The 26,883-nt window shown below is 34.6% G+C and overlaps 1 protein-coding gene across 1 annotated transcript in view; it reads right to left on the bottom strand.

Annotated features, from left to right (window-relative positions):
• Positions 1-3,992: 3,992 nt before the first annotated feature.
• LOC129744637 (MOXD1 homolog 2-like) overlaps positions 3,993-26,883 on the bottom strand; it is a 355,619-nt gene continuing 332,728 nt past the window's right edge. The window contains exons 11-12 of the mRNA XM_055737259.1: positions 17,724-17,892; positions 3,993-5,415 (exon numbers count right to left, since the gene is read on the bottom strand). Coding sequence (XP_055593234.1) covers positions 5,050-5,415; positions 17,724-17,892 — 535 coding nt within the window. The 3' untranslated portion in view covers positions 3,993-5,049. The remainder of the gene's footprint in view (positions 5,416-17,723; positions 17,893-26,883) is intronic.

The following is a 26,883-nucleotide window of genomic DNA, read 5'->3' on the forward strand; positions in this document are numbered from 1 at the left end:
CCTTCCTATCTCCCCTCTGGAAAAAATGAGTGATACCAAACCATCATAGAAACGTTCCTCTTACCGAAATACTTTCCAATGCCTAATTTGATACCATTTGTATGATCAGTTCTCGAGTTATAAATACTTGTTACTTTAATTTGAAAGATTCTGTTTTAAATGATTTATGTAATTCAAGGAATTTATTTTTACAAAAAATATTTACGAATGAATGACATCCAGTATAAAAATTAATAATATTGTTATTACAGTTTTATCAAGAGCCAAATTTCAAGCTTAAACTTAAATTTGAATTGAGATTGCAAGTATCAGATTTCAATCGGAAAACTTCAATCAATTATAATTTTAAAAATTCAATTTATTTTCAATCATGGTTTAAATTTTTTGATTTTTTTCGAGAATTTGATACATTAAGCTTATTTGTTTGGAGCATAGAATTAGTTTTTATTTTCAACAAATCGAAGATGTTGGACCCCGACGTTGTGTAATTCCTCACGTTCCAGGTTTACGACGTGCAACGGTTTTCAACTTTAAACTTCCGTACCAGATGGCGGGCTAACTCAGCTGAGGCGACAACCAAACTTGGTTGTGAGCACTTTTCGAGGGGCTCAGATAAAACACACCGGTAATTGGAAACGAAACTTTATTACTTGGAAACGAACCTTACTGAGTAACGATTGCCTCCTTACTAACTTTATTGAAATCATTCTTACTCTCTATACATGACAACTGGCGTTGATCTGTACAGTGTGTATGTGGCTGTGTGGGTTTAATTATGTTTAACAATACTAGGGATGTCAGTGTTTTCTTGAGAGATAAACTGCTTGAATCCTAACAGAAGGTTTTCTTAAACGCCCCCTCCCCCCACCGCCCCACCCAACTATGAGGCCGTTCTTTTTACGGCCATGCATATCATATTGTGTTGCTCTATGTATAAAAAGGCACATCCTGCTTCCAAAACAGAAGAGTTTCGTAAAATATCCAAAAATAGAACAACACCATTTAAAGAATTTTCAGTCAGTTTTCAATCAAAATTGGTTCACAAGCATCTGAATGGTCAACCTCGAGAAAATTTACCAAATTTTCAATTCTCTAGGAAATCTATTCGTTTACCAGAACGCTTTCGCCATTCAACAGTGATAAACATGGAATACTATCTCTTAGTTGTCTAACTAAAAAGGTAGGGGCGTGTGGTTCATCTTGAGTGGTTAAACATTAACAAAAAATTAATTCTAGGCAAAACGAAGTATATCTCCTGGACCGCAAGTTTAATAGTTAAATTACAAGCTCTTCTCTTGAGTTTAACAACATGATGAACTTTAAAGGCAAACATTCATTTCCATTAAATTTCAACAACAGAGTTTTAAACAACTGTTTAATGTTTCTTGAGGCTAACAATTGTGCATCAAAGAGAAAAAAAAACTTAGAAAAAAAATTGCGCAAAAAGTTATTAAGATTTTTTTTATGAGAGAATGAAGTATTGAAGGATTGTCTTAGTTAGTGGACGTGTTTTCAACCACTTAAATCAATTTCAGGAAAAATTGGTGCAAACCGTCGGTTTCCACCGAAACAGCCGCTTTTATTTTAGTTTCACTGACAACGGGGACCGATTTCAAGAAGATATTATACACAAAAAAACACAACACGTGGTAAAGCCTCTTTTCTCAGCTGTCTCGAACACAACACACTCAATAACTCCCACCACTGACTCGCCTGGCCGACCTAGGCTGATGGACCGACTAAGGCTCTCTAGTAAGGAGATGTCGGCATTTTTCCTTTGATGTTTATTTCAAAAGCTCTCTGCTCTTTCAGTGTCGGCGTTTTTTTTGTTCTCGGGTGTTTTTTCTTTCTTTCTTTTTTTATCGTTGAATGCTGCATCCCTACACCCCCGGGGGCTGCCTGCCTGGCTGTTTGTTACTGCTGCTGGATTTCCGAAACCAATTGGGTGGATGCTTCTTTAGTTGGTCGGTTTTGGCTGAATGGGTGTGGGTGGGTGTTTGTGTCTGTATGCAGTTTTCCTCCATCACCATCATCAGCACATAGAGGGGGCACTTGGACTTTTCCTCTCGGGATGCTCGTTAAGGGGAGTGTGTCATTATTATATCTTGGCGCATAATAGGTCCATGGTGTATTGCTATTGCTTGCTACTGGCTGCTGGCAGCGATAGCTTTAGTGCATCAATGGCAGAGGTTCTTTACTCGAAACTTGGCTCTATTATGCTTTGCGGGGACTGGCTTTACTCTCTTTTCTGGCAGATAACAAGCAAAGCTTCTCAGACCACCACAGTTTGGGCTGGATCGGCTTTAGGAACTTTGGGAAAAATCATTTGAAAAATTTTAGTAGATAATAGTTTTGAATCATGAAATATACTAACCATTATGTATTTTTTTTTAATTTCTCAAAAAGGGAAAATTTGCAAATTTCGACCCAACCTCATACAAGTGCATCATAACGTTCCTACTGCTCCGCATGCCATACACATATCAAGGGGACGTTGTTATGCATAAAGTTGGTTGGTAATGATTAGGAGGACAGCTGGGTGATTGTTTTCCTTGGGTTCATCATTTGCTGCCACCCACCCTCCTCCTTCTCCTCTAAGGATAGCTTCTGTTTGCTATAGCTTAAGGAAAAAAAATGGTCACCCAAAAAAGAGCCGGGGGTTTAAGGGCCAGGACAAAGCAAAAGTTCTGACATCCGACCAACGAATCGGTGATTAAGCATGCAAATCTGAGGTGGTTGAACAGATGCTAGGAAGATGTCCTGTGTGTGTGGACCTTAATGTAAAGGTGAAATCATCAAAGGATGGAAAATCCATGGGGCGGCAACATGAAAGAACAAAAAAGACTACTTCAAGGTTGCACTACTTATGAATAAATTTGTTAAGAAAAGAGAAAAAAAATTATTTTTCAAAATCTTTTTGCCATCAAATGTGTTACCGAAGATAACATTCATTTTGTGTGATAAATTGCAATGAATTTGAAATCCTAATTCTAAAAAACTTGAGGAAATCTTAACTCGAACTATATTTTATTCATACGATATCTTAAGAAAAATAAAGAAATGGTTGCAAACTTTCAATGCCAATCGGGGCTTACTAGGTGCCTTTTTTTCAAAAATTTTTAAACATAATACTAGTTTAAAATAGTGTAAATGACTGCAAAAAGATATTTCTTAAAAATTTTGATCATTATAACTATAACAATAACAATAACGACAAAAATGACAAAAATGACAAAAATGACAAAAATGACAAAAATGACAAAAATGACTAAAATGACAAAAATGACAAAAATGACAAAAATGACAAAAATGACAAAAATGACAAAAATGACAAAAATGACAAAAATGACAAAAATGACAAAAATGACAAAAATGACAAAAATGACAAAAATGACAAAAATGACAAAAATGACAAAAATGACAAAAATGACAAAAATGACAAAAATGACAAAAATGACAAAAATGACAAAAATGACAAAAATGACAAAAATGACAAAAATGACAAAAATGACAAAAATGACAAAAATGACAAAAATGACAAAAATGACAAAAATGACAAAAATGACAAAAATGACAAAAATGACAAAAATGACAAAAATGACAAAAATGACAAAAATGACAAAAATGACAAAAATGACAAAAATGACAAAAATGACAAAAATGACAAAAATGACAAAAATGACAAAAATGACAAAAATGACAAAAATGACAAAAATGACAAAAATGACAAAAATGACAAAAATGACAAAAATGACAAAAATGACAAAAATGACAAAAATGACAAAAATGACAAAAATAACAAAAATAACAAAAATTACAAAATTGACAAAATTGACAAAAATGACAAAAATGACAAAAATTACAATAATGACAATAATCACATAAATTTCAAAAATGGCTTATGATTAATTCGTGATTTCTCTAGTTTTCAAAACTTGAATGATTACATCAGATTTCGGATGAGTAATGTGAACAGATCATTTGTTTTCATTTTTTTTTATTATTCATTTGACATTTTTTATACACGAATCAGCGTGAGTTGCGAGTAGTACTGTGCATGACTATTATGCTATAGTTTACTTAGCGTACGGACTTTTTTTTGGTTTTTGAATGTTTCAATTATTTGGTACCGGGCTCCTTTCAATTTTGACTGACTGGCTGGAATTTTGATAAACATTGTTTGATAAACCTATTTCTATTGGTTCTGCGTTTGTTAAATTTGAAGAAGTCTTTGATATCTGGTTTTTTTCACTTTTATTCAACCGGGGCTGGTCTACCTTTTGGAATGGATTCAACTATTCTGATAACACAATTACGTTGATTTACCGATTTTGGAATGTATCCTGTTCGAAGAAAACGGGTTTCTCCTGGTTTTTTTATTTCAGTTTTTTTTTAAATCTATTTACACTATGATACAGTTAGATCCAATTTGATCTTCTTTCTGCAATTAGTTTCTCTTTGGTAACAAATAATAAAAAGGTAGTTTTTGCCAAATTTCCGTTAACCTTATTCTGACTTATGAAAGTGTTTGCATATTAACATTACAAAAACTATCATTATATTCAATTTTGTTTCAATTTTACGCACTCTACAAACGTTTTTTCTTCCTTTACATCCATTTAGTTTAGTCTTAATGCTCTACTTTTCGATTTCTAGCTTCTATTGCTTTCGATTTTGTTTTCTTGAATATCTGTACATTTCGCGTATCCGATCAATCACATTTGGTAAACATTCACTCCAAAACAAAGAGGTTCAATTCTACGGGGAATTTAAACTACACATTGCAATAACCTAGTGCGGGCTGAACTGAATATCCGGTTATCTATGTGCTTTCGATTAATTTTTGGGAAAAAATACAAGCAACATTAACTCATTTAGCGGTAATCATCTGTTGCAATCTGTGTAGGGCCTACGCCCGTTAGGAAACCGAGCGAACTCCACTCCATTTGCGACAGACAGGAAGAACGAGTCATCAGCAAGAGGCCTCTTTTATCCCACAGCAGATTACATCGTTGCAAATCCGTGAAACAAGGCTAGGTTCAATTTTAATTAAAATAATCCGCTTACAAAACTGCTCACGGTCAGGAGAACAACTGTAGACAGCAGTGTCGATTGTGCCGTGCCCTGCTTCCGGTTTGCCCCGTTTCGACCGGATGTCGGACGACTTCCGCCCTGGTTGTTGGCGTTGGCATTGGGCCGGGTGACCTTGGCTTTCAGATCCGTCGTCTGGATCATGTTCGTCGACTCGTGGTCGTCCATTGCGGGCATGTCGATCATGTTCGGTACCCCGCCGCCATCTTCCGGTCCATCCCCATGGCCTGGTTCCGTTACCATGTTGGTGTGGATGTTCCGGCACTTGTTCCACTGCTTCCAGTAGCGGGTGATGTTCCGGCCGTGCGCTTCCATCTCGATGCCCTATAAAGAAGAAAAGGAATAATTTATTGCGAAGATTGTTTGTGCATTTGTAGTTTCCGATACATGGGTTGGATATACTCAATAATCTAAAATTTTTAGTTTTTTATACATCTGAGCGATGTTGTTTTTTTTTCAAGGGTTTTTATTAAAAAATCTTCATTTGAATTTGGAAGGAAAGAGGTGAGGATCTATTTTGAAAAGGGCGCTATTAAATTTAGTTTTTTTGAGGCTCATATCGCTGAATTTGCTGTTACCAAAAGTAATACACAAATGTTTATGTTTTGACTTTTACGATGCCCAGCGGTGACAAATTATCTGGTTTTTAGGAAAACCATTAAGATTTTATAATGCTAATAAATTTTAATGAATATTTGTTTCAGAAAATCTGTTTCGCTTTCAAACAGTTTTCGAAATTTTCCATTACATTTCGGTTTACGTTTAAAAGAGTATGCTGAATAAAACTGATAACTCTAGTTCACGCCATCGGGGCCAATAATTATGTATTTTCTTATTTTGTGTCCATTTCGTCATCATCGAATGTCATAATTGTCAACTTAGATCAAGTTTGGTTGGTTTTTGTCATTTATGCCATATTTGTTATCTTTGTCATAGTAACATGTAGGTCAATTTAGGTCAAATTTTTCAAATTTATCAGATATGTTTTATTTATAAATTCTGTGCTTTTTGGAATTTTTATCAATTTTAATTTTCAATTTTACCAATTGTATAGAAATTTGTTATTGTTGTCATTTTGTTGTTTTTGCCATTATGTCAATTTGACCGATTTCATCAATGTTTATCAATTTTACCAATTTGTTTGTTGTTTTTATTTTTAATATAGTCTATTTTGTCAACATTGCCAATTTTGTCGGTTTATTCTATTCTATTTTTCAGTTTTTTAAATTATTTCGTTTTTTTCGTTTGTCAATTTCGTTTTTCTTGATATTTCTGTCCACTATGTTAATTTTGTGTTCAAGAAAATCAAGAATTGTGCATTATATTCACTTACTGTTAGTTGGTATAAAAAGCTTTCGATTTTTTTGGTAAATTTATGATATTTTCGAGCAAGGTCCCATTCAGATTGATCGTTAACTCGATTTGTTTGTCAGTTTCACCCTTATGAAATGTTACGCTAGATTTGGCCGATTACTGTCAATTTGCTGACGAACGAAATTTTTACAATGCCGTTCGTGATCAGGAAGCTTTTTCAAACGAAAGGAAAAAAATTCCATTTTCCTTTGTTCGAAAAAACTTCCTGAGCACGAATGGCTTGAGAGAAGATGAGATGATGTGCATCACCCGCGTCCCAATCTCGTTTTCCCTTTCTCAGAGCAATCTGTGCTTACGAATTCTGCGTTGGGTGAAGGGTGGGACCAGTGATGGTTTGAATCATTTGACTTAATTTTGAATCATTTGCTTATAACTTCTTTTGAAAACATTTTTCCCAGAAATGATGTTCTAAACTTTAGTAGAACTAGATCTTAGCTGCAACTTTTGTGACCAACACAAACCTGTATCTCTTATGCCTTATGAATGAGAAATCGAAAAGTTTAAATTTTTGAGCAATGATCGTAATCACAATCATTTGGATTAGCGGGTTGGATTAAATCCTACAATTCATACCACATTGAAGATACATATTTATGACATACAAGAAAGTTGTAGCTTAGATCTGTATCTACTAAAGTTTAGAACATCATTTCATGGAAAAATGTTTTCAAAAGAAGTTATAACCAAATGATTCAAAAATAAGTCAAATGATTCAAACCATCACTGGGTGGGACTTACAATCGCTATCGCAAACTACGATGTGCGAATTAAGTCTCTATGATTTATTAAATTAGCTTTGGGGTTGCAATTCATTTAAAATATTTCTTGATGCTGGGCTTAACCCCTAAATTTTTTAAATCGGTTCGGCCGAAAACTGAGCTGGAAAACAAATCATACAAATCAAACAAGGTATCTTTGAAAAAAAAAATATACTTCATCATTGAGAACTCGGTTGACTTAGTCAATTTTATACTTTGGTCATTTCGCCGAAGCTCCCCCTTGTTTACTCACGGAAAATTGAACACCAATAAAACGTAAGCGAGCCAATCGTCTTCAAGCCTATGACGTCATGAAAAATATCACGTCAAATTGATCATCTTGCTGATGCTTCCAAGCCAAATCGACAAGTTTTTTTGGAGTGATCGATTTATGAAAAATAAAATCAAAGTATTTTGTTTTTTTTTTTTCTAGACTGAAGAGAAAAAGATCAATTTTTTTACGATAAAAAATCATTTTTATTGTGCAGCCCAGTTTTGCAGAAAGATGCCAGCTAAAGAGTTCTTTTTGCTGTCCATTAAGATTTTTTTAATATCTCCCTGTGGAATGGATTGAACCAACATCAATCCATTTCTCCCCAAGTGAGGCTCTTCGGTGCTGCTTCCGAACTTTGGAGCTTCGAACAGGTTTGCACATTTGGCAACCGTCATAGGTAATTTCTTGTAAATCTCGAAAAACGACAATTTACAAAAAAAAAATTGAATCACAGGCGTACAAAAATTCACGTTCTAAAAAATTTTATCAAACTTGTTTGGAAAACATGCAGTTCATCAATTTTCCAGTACGAAAAAAGTGGAAAAATGAGTTAATAAATATAATCTGAAATATAAAGCGAGTCGTAAGGACAGCTTGACCATGTTCATAATATCAAGCAAGTTGAGAGGACAGCCTGAACGAATCTATTGAAATTTAAAGCGAATTGAGAGAAAAGCTTAAAATTGAAAGGTGAGTTGAGAGGACAGCTTAATCATATTGATAAACATTTCAAGCGCGTTGAGAGGACAGCTTGAAATTGAAAGGTTGGTTGATTACGAGTACTGCCTGATCACGTCGATAGAAATCTCAAGCGAGTTGAGAGGGCAGCTTGAAATTGAAAGGCGAGTTGAGAGGACAGCCTGATCGTAAGGAAAGAAATTTCAAGCGAGTTGAGAGGACAGCATAAAATTGAAAGGCAAATCAAGAGGACAGTTTAAATATGCTATGAAATTGAAAATCAAGCGGGTTAAAAGAACAACTTGAGATATGATAGAAATTTAAGGCAAGTCTAGTAGAGAGCTGGAAATTAAAAAAAAAAGTGAGACAAGCTTGAATATCTAATCGAAAATCAAGCGAGTTGAGAGGAGATTCAACCACGAAGCGAGTCGAGAGGATTTCATTTCTTTCTAACGCGACGAACTCTACACCAATTATACTCTATTCGACACCTTGTTCGTACCTGTCGGAAGAATGCAAGAGTGCGCAAGATTTTGCTGTCATGCCGCATGCCTGCGACAGTATTTTCCAATTCTCTCATCGGTTAATATCACTCAATTCCTATCTGATTTTCAGCCATCTGGATGCCCTGCAGGTTGCATAGAGAACGTGAGGATGATTTTCTCACTTGAAACTTACGCGGGAGCAAAATTATGTGAAAATTTACAAACATGGCGGACTTTCTATCATATCCGATATAAAGTGACTTCACACAATATTTTATACGATCTTTTCACTATGCAGTCGGAATTGTGATTCACAGCACCGTTGTCAACGACTAAAGTTATCATTTCTGATAGGATTTCATGTTTGCTGGGTAGTTGATTGACCAAAATTAGAAGTAAGTTGACAGAACAGCTTAGGATCGAAAACATTTTTCGAAAGGACAGCTTTGGAAATGGACAATCTGTAGAAATTGTTCAAAATTTCAAGTTAAAGAAATTTCAAGTATAAAAAACGTGATTTCACGTTAATTAATGAAATTTTTCAAAAACTAACATCGCTAAATTTTGCCCCATTCAAAAGCTAGATCTTTTCCCTTTTATTTGAGCCCTTATTAAAATAAATCCATCGGGGGATGTAGGGCATTCATTTTTTTAAGGTTTTAAACCTTTTTAATGGTTTATTCTAAGAAAAAACAATACTATCGATGTTTAAACACTTGTCTTACCTGTAGCGTTATTGCAGCTCCATATAACAATAACATGACAAAATAGGAAATTTTCTGGCTACAATTTTGTCAAAGACATCAAAGTGATAAAAATTGAGGGAAAAGCTATGTGCTGTCCCAAACAAAGTGAAAAAATTTTATTTGAAAAATCTAACAAAACATCTCATTGCTGATTGTACTAAGACCAGAAATAGTATCCCTACGACTTAGTTATTTATTATTTAGTGTTCAAATGTTAAGGACGGTAAATTTACATTAGAAAATCGATTATTTAAATATATTTTATAAGGATTATCTTAATTATAGAGCATTCATAGAGTTTTCTTAGGAAAAAATATGGCTCCTGCTTTACTTGAAAATGTTATAACTCATTTCATATTTTGTGCTAAGTGAATGTAAGGACTTTTATGATAAAACATTTGGAACTATAAAAGAAGTTGGACTTTCCTTTTTCCTTTTAAATATTAAATTGAAAAAATAGCCCATAGTCAGTAAGAAAGATTATTGTTCTACGTTGGTATATGGTTAGGCCGAAGTTTTTTTTCTCTAAAGATTGTTTAAACAAGGACATCAACAAAACAAAATTGAATTTAAGAAAATTTTGCGTTACATGGATCGCTCTTTTTAGTACTTGGGTAAATAATCTTGAGCGGACTAGCCGAAAACTGATCATGATCGGAACTATTTATTTTACTAAGATCAAGGCAATGATTGTTTATGAATCTTATCGAAATGTAAAAAAAAACACTTTTTCAAAATCTTTTCATACAGGGTTTGTCATTTTTGCTAAAATTTATGAAATGAATTAATGTTATTGAAGCTTTAAAAACATACGCCTTTTATGCTGCAATTTTCATCAATCTATGCCGATTTCGAACGTAAATTTATTTAACCATGCAGCACCCTTGTATTTTTTTTTTATTCTTCCAGCTTTGAAGACAGAAAAGATGTAATTTTTTTTTATTTTTTCTTTCAGTGTGGAGACGGGAAGGAGGAGGAAGGCTTTCAAACATATTTTTTGGCATAATTCGATGACTTATGAAGCCAATAAAGGAAGAGTCATAATTTCAGAATTAAAATCAATCTTCATTGCCATTACTATTACTTTAAGAAGCAGCTTTCATTTGAAGAAATTGTTCATGATGATGAAATTCCAATTGGAAACGATATACTAATAATTAAATATTCAAAATATTTTTAGCACAAATTTCTTGAACTCTACAAAGTTTAGTAAAGCACACTGGTTCAACTATTTTATAATACGAAATGATTCAATAGGTGGACTGGTATTGAAAACGTTTCCCTTGTGTTTAATATTTACACTTGACCTCGAACTGATTGGAATCGGTTTGGAAAATAATTGCTTTATCAATAGAACTAATTACCTTATGTTTCCACAGTGGTTTTTATAAAAATAAATTTTATCGTGATTCATTAGAAACTGGAATTTATTATAAACTTTAATTATTGAATGAATTCTTAAGAGCAAGGTTGCCGATATAAAAATTATCTGTAATTGCACACAATTTTGAGCAAATTTTTTATCACAGAATCTATTTCACAAAACACAGAATTTTTAAACATTCACAGATTTCTCAGTACTTTAGTATTTTGAATGAATTTCAAAAACAGTTGAAAAACTAGTTTTTTTTTTTTACTTTGAAGTAGAAATGTATCATAACATTTTTTATACAAACTAATTTTTCTCCACTCAAATAAAAAAAGACCCAATTTTTCATGAATTTCCAATGAAATAAAAGTAAATAGTATCACAGAAATCCATCACAGAATTTTTGGATAAAATCATAAAAAATCTGAATTTTATTCTCAAAAACACCTTGATTCAGAGTAATGCACAGCTTCTTTTTTTTGCGAATTCTGTAATTTGAGGCATACTTTTGTATAACTGACTTGGTCTTTATCTTCAAAAGTTGTGTGGGACAATATGACCCTAAACGCAAACATTCAAATAAACATTCAAAAATACTAAAGAATTGAATTTTTGAGATATAAAAACTTAAATTTGAGTAAAGAGAATCGATTATTTCAAAATAAGATAGAGTGAATCAAAGTGAAACTTGGATTTCTTTTTTGAAGTAATAAATAAATTAGAACGGATATTTAGCGAACAACTGTGAAAGGCAAAGTTTCTGTGATTAACTAAAAATCATTAATTTTTTAACTTTTTAAACCTTAAAAGATAAAATTTAATTGAAGTTTTCACACAAATAATAGTAATGAAAGCATTTGAAGATGTTGACAGTACAAAATGGTTCCGCTCAAGATCAGAATTCTTTTTTTCTTTCTTTCAAATCTCGTAAATTTTCAGATAACAGTCCTTTTATTTAAAAAAAAATTCATTTCTCTACCGATGTTTTGCCACAGTTAAAAGTTTGCGAAATGGAAGTTCCAAATGATAAGTGTGGTCAAAAATAACATTTTTGAAACAAACGATACCCAGTACGTTTTTTGGAGGAAACGCAAACTGGTATTTAAAGAGTTCATTAAAACCTTTAAATAATGTCATTGAAATACATGTTGAATTGGTGCCGTGGTAGCGCTTGGAACTCTTACGAGTCGTGCTATTTATCTCAAAATGTATACTTATTATTGAATTCAGAATCTTAATTTTACATCTGAGTTCTGAATTTGTATTTTAAATTGTTGTTCTTCTCTTAATAGCAAGCAGTAGTTTAAAATCTTCACTAATTCTTGCCAATCCTAATCCAGATGTCATATTAAATCTGAATTTCAAATTTGATATCTGAATCTGAATTCTAAATGTGAACGCAGTATTAAAATATGTATTCCGATTTTTATTCTGAATGTACATCCTGAATTTGAACTCGGAATCATATGTTTTCCAAAATCAAAAATTGATATTCAGAGTTCATATTTAGAATTTTCATACAAACATCTGTTTCTGAATATGAATCTGAATCCTAAATCTGATTCTGAACTTTTAATCTCAATTCTTAATCGAAATTCTTTTCTATGAATCTTAATAATATTTAATACAACAATAATAATTCTGAATGCCAAGTCTATACAGAATTCTCCCAGCAAACATTAAATCGCATTAACATGATAGCTCAAATCGTTAACAATGGTAATGCGAATCGTAATTCCTATCAAATAAGAATTTTAATAAATCGCATTAAAATGATAGCTCAAATCGTTAACAATGGTAATGCGAATAGTAATTCCTATCAAATAAGAAATCGATCGTAAAAATGGTTACTTAAAGTCGGTATGAATCGGATATGATAAAAAGTGCGCCATGTTTGCAAATTTGTTCTTCCGCGTGGGGATTCAAGTGAGAAAACAATCTTGTGCTTCTTTCTGCGATAAGCAGTGCCTTGAGAGCAAAACTTGCGCTCTCACGTATACTTTCAGAATATATTTTTAAGGTGTTGAATATCGATCAATTTGTATATTTTTTATCACTTTAGCCAGAAGTTAAAAATATGTATGTATGTTGTCTCCACTTTGGTACGTAAATGCTGTTTTTTCGATTTTTTGGCGATGATTCTGTTATGTTTATAAAACGTATAACAATATTTGTTGATAAATATACCAACAAAATTGTTTGCTGGGAAATTTTTCGAAAGAGATACAGAGAAAACAAGAAAATGGTATAAAGTCTCCTTATTCTTCCCTAATTGAATATGCTCTTTGGAGCTGATTTTCGCATCCGGATCGGATATTGAAGATTTCAGAATAACACGGAAATCACGCAAATAATTTGAAAACTCCCCAATCCCTATCTTACCTTGGCACGATGAACGGTGCAGAGGGAGGATTCCACTTCTTTGGCCACATCCCGAAACGAGGGAATCTTCTTACTAGCACGCATGACTTTTTGGTCCAAAGTATTGTCCACCAGACCCGGTAGCCGCCCAATTTTTTTTCGGTTTACGAAGTTTCTTTCCTCTCCATACTTCCGAATCGCATTTCGGACCGCTCCAATGCTTACTTCTTCCATTTTCGCCAGTCGCCAACTTCCTCAGCGAAATTTTAGGGAAAGTACACCATTTGTACACGATATTTTAGCACCTTTCCGGGAAAGTGCTTCTCATTTTCTCGAAAATTATGAAAACTGAGACTCACAATAATCAGAATTTTAGGTTGAACCGTAATCAGCAACACACAGCCGGAATGAGTAAGGTTGTATCAAAACTAACGCTCCTAGGGGGGGGGGAGGGAGTAAGCTCTAGCGTTACGAATTGTGACATAGTGGAGGGGGGGAGGTATGCTCATCATTTCGTAACGATTTTTTTCCTGAAAAATTTCAGTTTATTCGCAATTTAATCGCAACATGCAATTTTTGCTAAATGATAAGCAAACTAAAATCACCTTAAAATTTGTAAGCATTAACAAGATTGAAACTGGTTTGTAACCAATGGATTGAATCCGTGAAATAACCGTTGGAAAACCGAATATTAGGTACAAGGTACCAAGAACTCAATCCAATCTTAAGACGGAAATTTTACTATTTTTCTCAATTGATTTTGATTATTCTGATCAGCTATTTTGATTATTCTGATGAATATTACTAAGTGGAGTATATTTTGCATTACAAGTTATGCTGCTTGAACAAAATAAAGTAAACAAGGTAGATTACCAGTTAACAAGCACAGAGCAACTCGTAATAAGACAATTAATTTATTTTATCAGAGAGTTATCATCAATGAGAACTAAGAAGCGATTTGGATGGATAGTTTTTTTTATCTTCGAAAATCATGAGATGAGAGGGGGGGGGGGGGTAATTGTCAGCGTTACGTAATTTTCATAGGGGGGTATGTCGAAGCGTTACGATTTGTGACATACGGGGGGGAGGGGGTCAGAAAAGTGCATTTTTGCGTTACGTAATTTATGGATGCCGCCCAAGGGCTATTCGCTGAACTAAAAAAAATTCGTTCGGAAATAACTCTTATCCATGTCGCTTGTTAATCTGTTTCGAGTTGCGTCGAATTGAGCCATTTCGCAGACCTGCGAAAGATCCAAATATCTCGTGTTTGGTCCGTAATTGTGTAGCAAAACCGTGTTATCTAGAAGTGTAACTAGTTTTAAAAAGTAGTAAGAAAAGCTTTTAAACTAATTTCTACACAGTAAAGTTTTGCGTCGATTTCCAGCAAAAACAAATTGTTGGAAACGTTCAGCAATCCAAATTATTGCTGGTTTCCAGCAATCGGTTTTCTAATTGCTGGATTTTTCAGCATTCTGTTGTGTTCTCGTCATTTTTGCTGAAAAATCAGCAATCGGTTTCAAATTGCTGGAATTTCCAGCAATTGATCTAGTTTGCTGGAAAATCAGCAATCGAGTTGTCAAATTGGACTCTTTTTGTTTCTGTACGTTGAAGCAAAGTAAGACTCTTTTTTTTCGAATTTTGGTTAGATTATTATAATTGTTTTTATTTTCCTCTATATTCTTCAGACATCAAGTCAAAGGTGAGTTTTTATTGGACAGGTAGATATTTTATGAAAGATCTAATCAGAACTCTTTTCTCAGGTGGCGAATGATCAACACTTTGGCACAAAGCTGCCACTCCTGAGTTGGAAAATTTATAAAAGTTCTTGGAAATAAATACAAACATAATTTATAAATGAAAGAAAATAATTGTTTTTTATTGCTTACTGCCAGTATTAAATATTTATCTTTGGATTGAAATATAAATTTGAAACTAAATACTGCCGGTTGTCTTGAAAGAAATAGCTGGTTTCCAGCAATCCGGATTGCTGATTTTTCAGCAATTTGAATTGCTCGAAACCAGCATTAACGATTGCTGTTTTTTTTCAACAATTTGAATAGCTGGAAATTTAGCTGGAAAGTCAGCGGGACAAAAAACCAGCAAAATTTTGCTGGTTTCCAGCGGAAAAAAATTTACTGTGTATAACTAGGTATATCATCAATGGAAATGAATATAAAAAAGGCCGCCCTTCAAAAAAATTGCCTCGGGCTCTCCGGAGGCTTTATCTGGCCCTGCTAGTGGTCGAAATATTTTGCGTTCGATTTGACCACCGTATTATGTTTGTTAAGCCGGTGGGCAGCGATTCTATCTGATAAAGATAAAGTCAATCTTGTTTTTAAGTCAACTTGACGAACCAGTTCAATAAAATTACCTTTTTGAACCACTTTCCCTTTTCAAATTTTCGTTTTGCGCTTGATGTAACATCTCATTTCTTTGATTCAAGGAATCAATCACTTTTAATTTTATTAAAATTTTAGCTCATTGTTTCATGCTCTCGTACTATTTAAGCTTTTAAAGTTTTGTCGAATAATTGATTTAAAGCTTTTTTTTGGGTTCACCACTGGGATTTTCTAGGATTTTTCTCAATCTTGCCCAAAAATGTTTGTCTATAAATTTATGCATTTGAGGCTATTTAAAAAACACTGAGACATTACATTACTAGGTTGATTCACTGAACATTTCATCAATTTCATCCATGTATTCAAAAGTTATTCACAAAAAAAAATGATGCATTTTTTCGAATACACTCCTTAGTCGTTCGAAACCTTTATGTTTTTCCATCAGTTGATTTTAAAGAATTTAAGATCATTTAAGATGTTGTGATGCGTTTACTGTTAACCTTTATCGTGATGCGTCCTTGGAATGGAATAGTTTTTCACAGTTCAAACTTAAAAATATCATATTCAAAAGAAATCGCCTGTTCCAAAAAGTAATTGATAGTTAAATTCCTTAAAAAGTTTAACTTATTTCCTCGGTCCCTTTTCTAAAATCTGGGATCTTTTGGTAGGCGTTTGAAAAATTTTGCACGAATTGTAAAATATTTCAGGCAGTCGGCTGATTTGGCTCAATCTGTTACTAATGTTGAAAAGTAACATGACTGCATTCTACAGATGATATATGCACCTGAAATTATTTTTAAATTCATCAATAACGATACCAATCAAAAACTTCAATCAATGTTCAAAGTTATTTTTTGATTAGATATTTCTATTTACTTTCTACGGTAGAGTTTAAGTACAATTTTCACATGAGTATTTGCATGTTTCGAAACATAATTTTTTTCCAATACTCTGAAACATCAAAAGGGCCAAAGTTCATCCTGCAACCTCAACAGTCGTCTTGTGCGGGTTGGTTGGTCGAAGTCGAAACTAGTTCAAAAACTTTTCTGCTGATGCACCTATGCAAAAATTGCCATTCTCCATATCGCCAGAGAAGCATCGCTGTTGTTGCTTGCTACCAGTAGTCACCGAAAGTGGAAAATCCAATTATTGTAAGTCGCTAAGCTTCCTTGTATCTTCGTTGGCTTGCCGGTTTTCCTTTCTGCCAAGAGAGAGAGCGGCCATCATTGGGAAGGAACCACTTTACGATTGACAGTTGCCCATCAACGGAAAAGTGGAAAAGCTAACATACACACAACATCGGATCGGTCGCCGGGTTGGTACTTTTGCTTCCGCTGCTGGCATATGTGCGGGTTTGGTTCCAGAACGGGTTCACTCACCTCGACCCTCTCGGGCTCGGGTCTCTTCACGGATTCACGTAAGGGGTCACGGAATCCTTCGGCCACATTGACTGTCTTCAGAAACGAACCGGGGAGTGTCCCTCTACAGTTTGATCCCTGGCAGTTCATACGTCAGAAGAAGAGTCGGTATTCAAAGTAGGTACTTCCCTCTCTCTATAAATAGTCGGTCTGACACAATATGGCGAAGGAGGACTAACTTCACTTCCTTCCACATTTGCCTTGATGATGGTTGAAGAAATATGGTCTCTCTTCCTACCTATCGTCCCGCAGTTGCTTTTCGTATTATCTAACCCATTCAATCACTTTCGGTACTCACACGCATGGAGCATATGCCAAAAGGAAAAAAGGAACTCTTTCTGCGAGAAGAAGGAAACCCATTCTATCATATCTCTAAACACGGCAGAGCTTTGAAGAATCCTACGACGATGATGATAAAAGATTGCTGATGCCATCTTAAGAATATTGCATGGGTACGACGAGCAAAGGAGCAAAAAAAAATCAACTACCGACCAAGTGAATGTTGGACCAAAAATGTAATCAGTGTCCTATAAAACGCGTTTTCCAGGGAAGCTTCGAACCTTCTTTGTTGTGTTTTCTTGTAATCATTTTTTCCTAGGCAGTTTTCGTGATTGAAAGCATATGAATTGATTTGAAGCGAAGAAATTTTGCTTCGAAAGTCTTGACATGGTGAAGATATTCTTGTTCATCAAAATTTGTTAGGCGTTATTGGTTGTATTTGAACGACTGATGAATCTCGATAAAATTAACTTTCCAAACATATTTAATTAGCATTAAAATTCATACTTCAAATTGAATGATAATAGCTTCAAACTAAGTTTCAATCTTACCGGTATCATGCTGTTGTTCGGGGTCCAGCAGAGGGGCTTGAAAGAACCCAGGCGAGTGACGTACTGGAAGCTTTCGAACTGGTTGGCCCAATCGTACGAGGTGAGTCGCTTTTCGAGGGTCATGCCGGCCAGCTCTGGAGGCGATGCGATCACCACCGGATTTGTTCCACTGAAAATATGAGAAAAGAAAATGATAATTATAGTAATACATAGATTGCATACATATCTTTAGATTTCATTAATTGTAGATTTTATATACAACTTCAAAATGTGTGGTATATTGAATATAGTCACCCCAAAAATTTGGTGTAGTGTACTTTAATTATTTCTTAATTATTTCCAAAACATTGTCTTCAAACGGTCGGAAGAATTCCATTGTTTTTTTTTTATTATCGTTTAGATGCAGTTAATAGGTAAACTATCAGCATAACTAAACTGTTTCTGCACATTAAGGTGTGTCGAATTGCAACTTTTCTAAAATTTCAAAATCTCTGAAGTTTTAAAAGTTTCCATTTTGGTGAAAACGAATGACAGATTTTTTGCATATTTTTAAATGAGATTTAGGAGAAAAAGAGCATCGTAAGGAAGATGCTGTTTTGTTTATTGTTTGTTGTTTAAAACATCAACGGATCACATGTAGATCCTAATGATTATACTAAATCTAACAAATTAAAATTAATATCAACATAAATCTACACAATACTTGATACACTTTAAAATTTTCTTCGGAACACGTTACTTGAGACGTCAAAGTCGAATTGTTCGGAAATCCGATTTAAAGTTTTTAGAACGCCGATGAAAGCGCTGTTAGCCCCGTAATTATTCAGGCGAATGGGAACGTAGAGCTGTAGGTTCTGGTTTCGTAATCCTCGGGGTCGTACGCTGAGAAGTATGGCCTTCAACAGTTCAGGGCAGTCGATTCTAGATGTGAGAAGGCCCGCTACAACTAGAGCACGACTAGCATTTCGGCGAACTTGAAGCGTATCTAAGCCGATGAGGCGGCAGCGGTTTTCATAGCTTGGTAAACGAAACGGATCTTGCCAGTTTAGGTGTCGTAGAGCGTACCGCAAGAAACGCCACTGAATAGCCTCGATTCTTTCAGCTCTATTCTGGTAGAAAGGGCACCAAACAGCTGAAGCGTACTCGAGAATAGAACGAACTATGCAACAATAAAGACTTTTCAGGCAATATACGTCTTTGAAGTCTTTGACTATACGAAACAAGAATCCAAGGCTTCGAGAAGCTTTGTTGATGGGGTTCACCCGGATGATGGTTTTGTCTCCGAGTATGTACTCTGCATGAAGAGGGTTCCGCTAACGGGAAAACGATATTAACGAGCATTTACTGCAGTTCAAAAGCAAGCAATTGATATCGCACCAGTGAGCAAAAGCGGTGAATTGCCGTTGCAGGAAGTTGATGTCATCTTGGCCGATTATAGTTTGAACAAGTTTCAGGTCATCGGCATATGCAAGCTTTGTGCCGCCGAGAAGTGAGAATACATCATTAAAATACGTCTCGGTGGTCGAGTTAGCGTGCTAAGACGGTAATCGCTGGTCCACTGATGACATGGGTTCGATTCCCATTTCGGTACTGGGTGTTAAATGTTAATCTTAAGAGAGCCTAAATCGGCTAAGACGGTGTTTGTCTTTATAAAAAAATAAAATAGATCACGAAAATTATCGGTCCCAAATGACTTCCTTTGGGCACTCCTGAAGAGGCAACGAACTGCCTAGAAAAGGATTCACCTGAGGGATTGCAGTGGAGAGAGAATTCTTTGCATTTGGAATGGTAATGATCAAAATTCAACAACTGCTTAACAAATTGCAACAATTTGCAACAATTAGCACATTTTCACTCTCTCTGAGCACTGGTTTCTCTCATTTGAACTCAAACCTTCTAATTTTCTCTAACAAATTGCCACAAATTATAACAAATTCAATCATTGGCTGACAAATTTGTTTGATCATTGACGATGATTCTCCGTTTATTTCAGTCACCTGGATTCATCAGTACGAACGGATAACTTTCGTCTTATTAGGTAGCTCCGGAACCAATCCAGTAGGGAATCACAGAAACCAAAACGTTCGAGCTTTGCGATGGCAATATCGTGGTTTACTTTATCGAACGCCGCAGAAGGATCTATGTAAATGACGTCTGTTTGAGTTTTCTTGGCAAAACTGTTCTGCACGAACGATGTAAAACTCAGTAGGTTTGTAGTCGTGGATTGTTAAGGCATGAACCCGTGCTGATAGCTGGAGAAATGATGTTTGCAAAATGAGAAAATTGGATCCAAAACAACCGGTTCAAACAGTTTGGCGATCGCGCATAGAGCTAAGATTCCGTGGTATTTGCTCACATCTCTCTTATCTCCCTTTTTGTGGACAGGAAACATGTGAGCTTCTTGTGCAACTTGAACACCCATCACGAACGAAAATCACCCATCAAGTTATTCCACCACCAAACCGCCTCGACGACCTGCTCGCTAGCCTGTCGCGATCTGACTGCCGGAGAGACACTTGAGCTCCTCTACTTTCACGAGGGAATGGGTACTGCAGGAGTGCTCACTTACCCATACAACTTTATGTACTCCACACACTTCTTTACACAATGAGGGAAAGATTTCGAAGTCCAGCGATGATTGAAAGATGTGCCTGATGGGTGTCAGCAGAGATGGCATAAAACGCTGCAAAAAAGTAGCTGGTATACCGTTCGAGCCCGTAGAAGATGGATTTTTTAGCTTGGCTGTCGCTTTTAGGATGGCTGCATCGTCGACTAGAATACCATTTAAAGAAGACCCTAGGGGTGATATATTTCCGACAGCCCTGGTCAGTTGCTCCAAGGAAATGTCCCCAGTTGTGAAAATACTAGAAAATTTCTCGGGAAAAAGTTCACGAATTTCTGGATTAAAATTCGCTGTGTCACTGTCAAGGAACATGCAGGACGGAAACCTTGGTTTTTCCGTTGATTTTTTACGTGTTTCCAAAAAGATTTCGGACTGGTCTTGAAATTCCTTTGTAACCGGTTGAGGCAATCCATCCAAAACAGATCCATACAAAACACTTATAGTATGTGAGTAGCATAATTGGATCGTATTTAATGTCTTAAGAAGTTCATTTCGTATCCGGCTGAAAATTTCAAAAGTTGATAGTAACGTTGAAAAATGTGTTTTAAAATAGTTTGCCAAAAGCTGAAAATAAATCACTGTGTGGGGCAAGTTAAGAATCCACTGGAGTATAAGCGCCATCAAACGGGGCACGATGGGCATTTTCTGCAGTAGAATCTAGCAGCGAATTTAACTCGATGAAGTCAACTCAATTATACACAGACAGCTAAGCTGAGCTTCAAATTTCATGTCAAGCATCCTTCAATCAAAGCAACAACAAAATAATATATGTGTTTTTATAAAATACAAACAATTCACATACACTCATGTATTACTATTCTGGTAATTTGTTTGACGGATGAATGGACTAGCCGTATAATGCAACAAACGAAACAATCGATCATGAATTGTCAGTGATGAAAAATGGCCAGGAAACGAACTCGAGTCCTCTGAGTTATCCCTCCAACACTTTACCACTAGACCAAATCGTCAGAAGGTAGTCAAGTTATATTTCTAAAAATGAGTTGACTTCATCGAGTAGAATTCGCTGTTTTATTCTACGGCAGAAAATGCTAATCATGCCCCGATCTGATTAAAGTAAAATTCTCTGTTCGCCACGAGCTTATTTTCCGGTGCTTAAAAATTATAATTTTTTTGTCACATGGGACAAAGTTTTAATTCTAATCCAAATTCAATTAATAAAGATCTAGTAAGCTTCAAAACCCTTTTTATTGGATCAGTTTTTCTTGTAAGAGATGTCACAAAGAAAAGATATTTGAAAAATATTGGAAATTCATTTTAACATGCTATTCGTGTTGTAAATGTTTATGTGATAAGTTCAATCCCGAACAATCAAAAGTCCCATATTTTCTTAAACGTATGCCTCCCACAGTTCTAATTTAGCTGAACAAAGGTTCCAAAGGAAATTGGTATCGAGTTCTGTCGAATGTAAAGAAATGTTTCTCAAATAGCCTTTTTTGAGATATGTCAATCGTATCACTCAGTGTTAAAGTTACAAAAAGGGCCTCAAATTTAATTTAATTCGTGTTAAGTTATTCGAAAAACAGATCAAAAGACAGCTATACACGACCAGCCGAGTCGACACTCACAAGAAAACGGCATATTTTTGGTAAGAAAGCGTTAATTATGATCAGCAGAACTAACTAAAGAAACACTATTTTAGTCCCTGAAGAATATTCATTAAGGATCGAAACTTTGGAAACGTAAATCAATACGTCGTTTTATCTAAAAACAAGACTGCAAGCCGAAAACACTCCCCGAAAAAACATCTTTCCAGTCAAATTTTTCTACCACTTAAAAAATGAATACAATATCCAGATAAATTCAAGCTACTATATGATGTTATACTTAAAAGTTATAAAAATGGATTTTAATTTTTATAAACCGATATTATTGAAACGGATGTTTGATTTATAAGCCGTTTCGTAATGTTGTTAAAAAATGATTGACATGCACCTTCGATGCTGGCCGGTGTCTGGTTGCCCCTGCATTTGTTCTGAAAAAAAGTGTATTACCACATCGTATTTTGGTTGCGTGTAGAGGACTCTTTAAGTGTGGCCTCGTTGCAGCGTGGTTGGTAATCATCTCAGAGTTTCGCGGTTCATATCTGGTGGCAGGCCCATTTTTTTAGTTAGGTTATTTGATTGCTTGATTAAGCAAATAAAACAAAAGTGTAGCAAAAATGGCGTGCGTGACGCCATGTATCGAACAAATTAAAAACAAAGTTTATTGCTTTGTTATCGGCTAGATGAATTGAGGAGGAATAAAGATGAATGCCGAGAAACCGGCTTTTCCACATGAAGGGCAGCGGGGTATCAAAATAAGGCTGGTGGTGACCGAAGTAAGAGAGGAGAAGAGTGTTTTTTTTTGTTGTTTTTATTTTACCGATTACTTATGAGCTGAACAGACGATTGTTCAAATTTGTAATGGAACTTCAAAATTTCAATAGGAACTTAAATTTTGGGCTGAATAAAACGAACATCTGCTCATTTATTGAACTAATTTTGCTGTGTTAGACCCGTTTGAAATCCAAATTGTTTTGCTGTATCACATTAAGTCGTTCTTTGCAAGACCGATCCGAAGATGTTGAGAAAACATTAAAAAAAAATTAATGGAATGAATTAATAGAGTTCTAATACGAGACCGAATGAGAGTATTCATGAATGAAATCAATTTTTAGACCAACAATCTACAAATTCTGGTTTATAAAGCTCCATAATGTTTACCCTTGAAGTAAATATTTATACATTTAACTCAAATTAAAAAAAAACTGATGGCGTTCTGCTGAATTTCGACGTAAACTTTCCAATTCTCTTTTCAAAAATTTTCTATTGTTGTAACTGGAACAGTTTCTCTTTTTAAAATTTTAAAAAATATTTTTATCTGTGCAACTTATAACATGTAATTTCCGCTTTCTGAGGCACTTAGTAATAATTTATTTTTCGAGCACTGACTTACAGATTTTTTTTTCGAAGCATGTTTTTTCAAAACAGATTTCGCGATTCCTTTACAATACATGATTGCAACTGAGTATTGTCTGAGAATTATGTTACGAGCTTTCCAAAACTATAAAATATGTAAAAATCGGTTGAGAAATAAGAAAGTTAGAACGGAAAAAAATGTTAGAGATGATTTGATTCCTGGCGGTATAAAAAGGTATTCATACATAAGGTTTCCGATATCTAAAAAGTTAAAAAAAAATATTTTAATGAAAATATATGTGCCAGGTGCATTTTGAAAATAAAAATAGTCCTTTAGTAAAATACGAGAAAAATTAATTTTTATAATAGATATAATAATTTAAAATTCTTAAAAAAAAATTGACCAAATCCAGTATAACTCATATTAAGCTTGCATTTTGTCAATTTTGTCGATTTTGTTAGTTAAGTTCGTTTTGTTAAATTTGTCAAATTCGCGAATTTTCTTTTTTTATAATTTTCCAACCTTGTCAATTTTGTCCATTTCGTATGTTTTGTCATTTATGTATATTTGTTTTAATTTGGTTAATTTTGTCCATTTTGCCTTTTTTCCAATATTAGAATTGTCTTAAATTTGGTAAAATTAGTCAATTTTAACAATAATATCACGCATTTTTAATAGTGATTAAATTGAAGAAAAAAAATGTGCAAAATTGTCTCCGTAAAAAAAAATTGACCGAAATAACTAAATACAAAATTTATTAACATTGACAAAAATGTCAATAATGGCAGAAGGAATTGAAAATATTAACAAAAATTGTAAAAAGTAGCACAATTTACAAAACCTATAACTTATTAGACGGATTATTTGCTTTTGAGCTTTTGCTACACAAATCATTTGCTTTTTTTTAATTCGAATTTTTCAATTCTAATTCTAAGATTTACATTTTATTTTGTTTGAATTTCAAATTTTAATTGGTAAATCGAACCGGGTTTTTTTTTAATTTTGAACCTTCAATGATGTTTTGAACGGAAAAATGCTATCTTGAAGAACTGACTGCAGTAAGAAAAAATACGATTTGAAATGAATAAAAAAAATGTATTTTTTCTATCAGCTGCACCAGGAGAACTTTTTCTCTCATTCCTAGGACACCAAATCTCATCTGGAATGGAAAGTATAATGAATTACTTTTAATCTACTTGATCCCCCCACTTCTCGAACTCCCATTGAATGATGGTAAATTTGTCTCATCACGGAGCGGGAGAATGGTGTTAAGCCATCGCATCGTTTTAAAGACGGCGACCTCTTTCCGAGCGAGCGAGGGTGAAAGTACTTCAGCCTATGTGAAAGTTTGCAGGACTAGCACCGTCGAAAGAGAAAAAAAATCAATAAATTACTTGAAAAACAATATATTTTCCTCGGTCTGTTTTCTTTAAAAGGGTGGTTTATTAGGATGTTTCTATTGGATTTCAAATAAGAGGGAATCATGTAAAAAAGGTTTGACGTTTGTAAGCTCGAAGTTTATATTTAAAAAACTTTGAAAATATTCCAAGTGCCTTTTTCAGATTTTCAACAATCCAGGTTTTATGATTCTGTACAAAAATCACTGAATCTAAAAAAAAAGGGATGTAGAGGTGCTAACGAAAGAGAAAATCAACGTCTTTGCCTTTCCTAAGAAGGGTGGTATCCAGAAAAAAATAGAAACGATTGTAGGCACCCCGATAAACAACAACATCATCGTCAGCGAGCGCTCAAGTGTGGAATATATTTTCTTTATCGTTGCCAGTTTTTTTTTATCAGGGTTGCACAAATATTATGTCCGAAATGCGTGAGCCAGCCTTCCAGAAGTTTCCCGACATCACCGTCAAGTTTTTCCGGAGACGAAGAATTTTCTTCGGTTTCCTCCGTTTTTTTCCTAGGGTAATGGAGCCCCAAAATAACTTGCACGGTTGTGTTTCCGAAAGGTCGAAATCCATTAACCGATTAAATTTATGACTCTGTAAAGTATGATTGCACGCGGGTTCGTTTATTGCAAACGATAAATATCCTTGGGATTGAAAACGATTCACAGGGAGGGAGGGATGCTTTTGCTAATTGAAAAAGGGGAAAGGGCATCGAAGTTTAAGAGTAATTATACTTTTTGCAGCCGCTGAATGTTTATTTGTTTTGATCATTAAAAACTTGTTATCGAGTTCCCAAAAATGGAATGAGGTACATTGAATCCATTCGGGATTTTTAAAAACTGTCTTCACTAAGAAGGGCGTGGTTATAACGAAAATTTCAATTAATTTCTCAAACCGGTGATCAGATTCTTCACTAGAAGATTGCAATGGATTTACCTTGGAAAAACTATGTTCATCTGCTGTGCTCTCCATTTCCAGTAGGAATTCTCGACTTCCGAGGCACGCCATTATCTTAATCCCATCAAAGATCTGGTTCAGGTAGATATACCAACTTTTTTATCCTTTCTCCAACATCTCAACAAAACCAACAAATGTCCCCGGTTGACTGGGAAAATGAAAAACGACCGGCGACGCAAGTGAATTGCATTCTTCCATTCTTCTATCTGAAACCTCCCGCCATTTCTTTTGCACCGTTAAGGTATCATGAAATTTACGCGCCATTTCAAAATTATGCGTCCGGGTCGGTGTGGTTGGTGTCATTGTGCAATAACACCACCCACACTCCGGTGTGCACACAAATATCATTCCAGGTGAAAAATGAGAAGACTGTGAAAAAATTCTCATTAAAATTTAATGATAGGAGGGCTTCCTTCTTGGCACTTTTTGTGTAGTTTCGTTTTGTCGCACTCTCACTCTTCTTCGTTCACAGTTCTTGTTTTGCTGTGGCTTACATTTGTTGAAAGTTGAGGGATTTGTTCAGTTTGCTGGGTATCAAAAATTGGTTGTGATAAGTTTATATTTTCTAGGATTTTTTCCTTCTAATTTTGGATGAAGGTTATCTTTGTCGACTGTTTTATTCAATCAAAATTTGTAACTCAAAAACTGAATGCAGTTATACAAAATGCGTGTCTCGTTGACGAAATTGACAAGAAACTTTGTCTTGATTGATTTGAGATAACTTTGTTTTTAATTCCTTTTGACTTTAAATCCAAAAAAAAATAACTAGAGGACTATCTGATACAACACTTTTTCTCTGGAGTTTGATAGATTTCTTCTGCTGTAAACTTTAACCCAAAGTTTGACTATAGTCAATAAGTTTTTACGAACTTTTTTATATTTTTCTGGGATTTTGGTTTTGTACGTCATTTAATCTTAATTCTCAACATCTAAAACTAGATCACTATGTATCAAAAAATTATCTATCTCAATGCTTATATTTGTGAAAATTGTTGTGTTAAGCTGATTCAATAACACCAGGCAATAGAATTTATATTTCTCCGAGGTGTAAAGAACTTAGGAGCTTATAACGGCCTATTTTAGAGCGCTGATCTTAATTTGCAGTGAGTTTTTTTTCAGCTCTTGATTTCGAGATAGTTATGGAAGAATTTTGTGCACTTTTCTGTTAAAATTGAAAAATATTACAAAGATAAAAAAAAGTTTATATTACAATTATCAACTTTCCAGAAGGCTGCGAGTGTTTCTGACTTCTAAAATG

This window comes from Uranotaenia lowii, chromosome 2, assembly GCF_029784155.1.
Source record: "Uranotaenia lowii strain MFRU-FL chromosome 2, ASM2978415v1, whole genome shotgun sequence".
NCBI classification, from domain to species: domain Eukaryota; kingdom Metazoa; phylum Arthropoda; class Insecta; order Diptera; family Culicidae; genus Uranotaenia; species Uranotaenia lowii.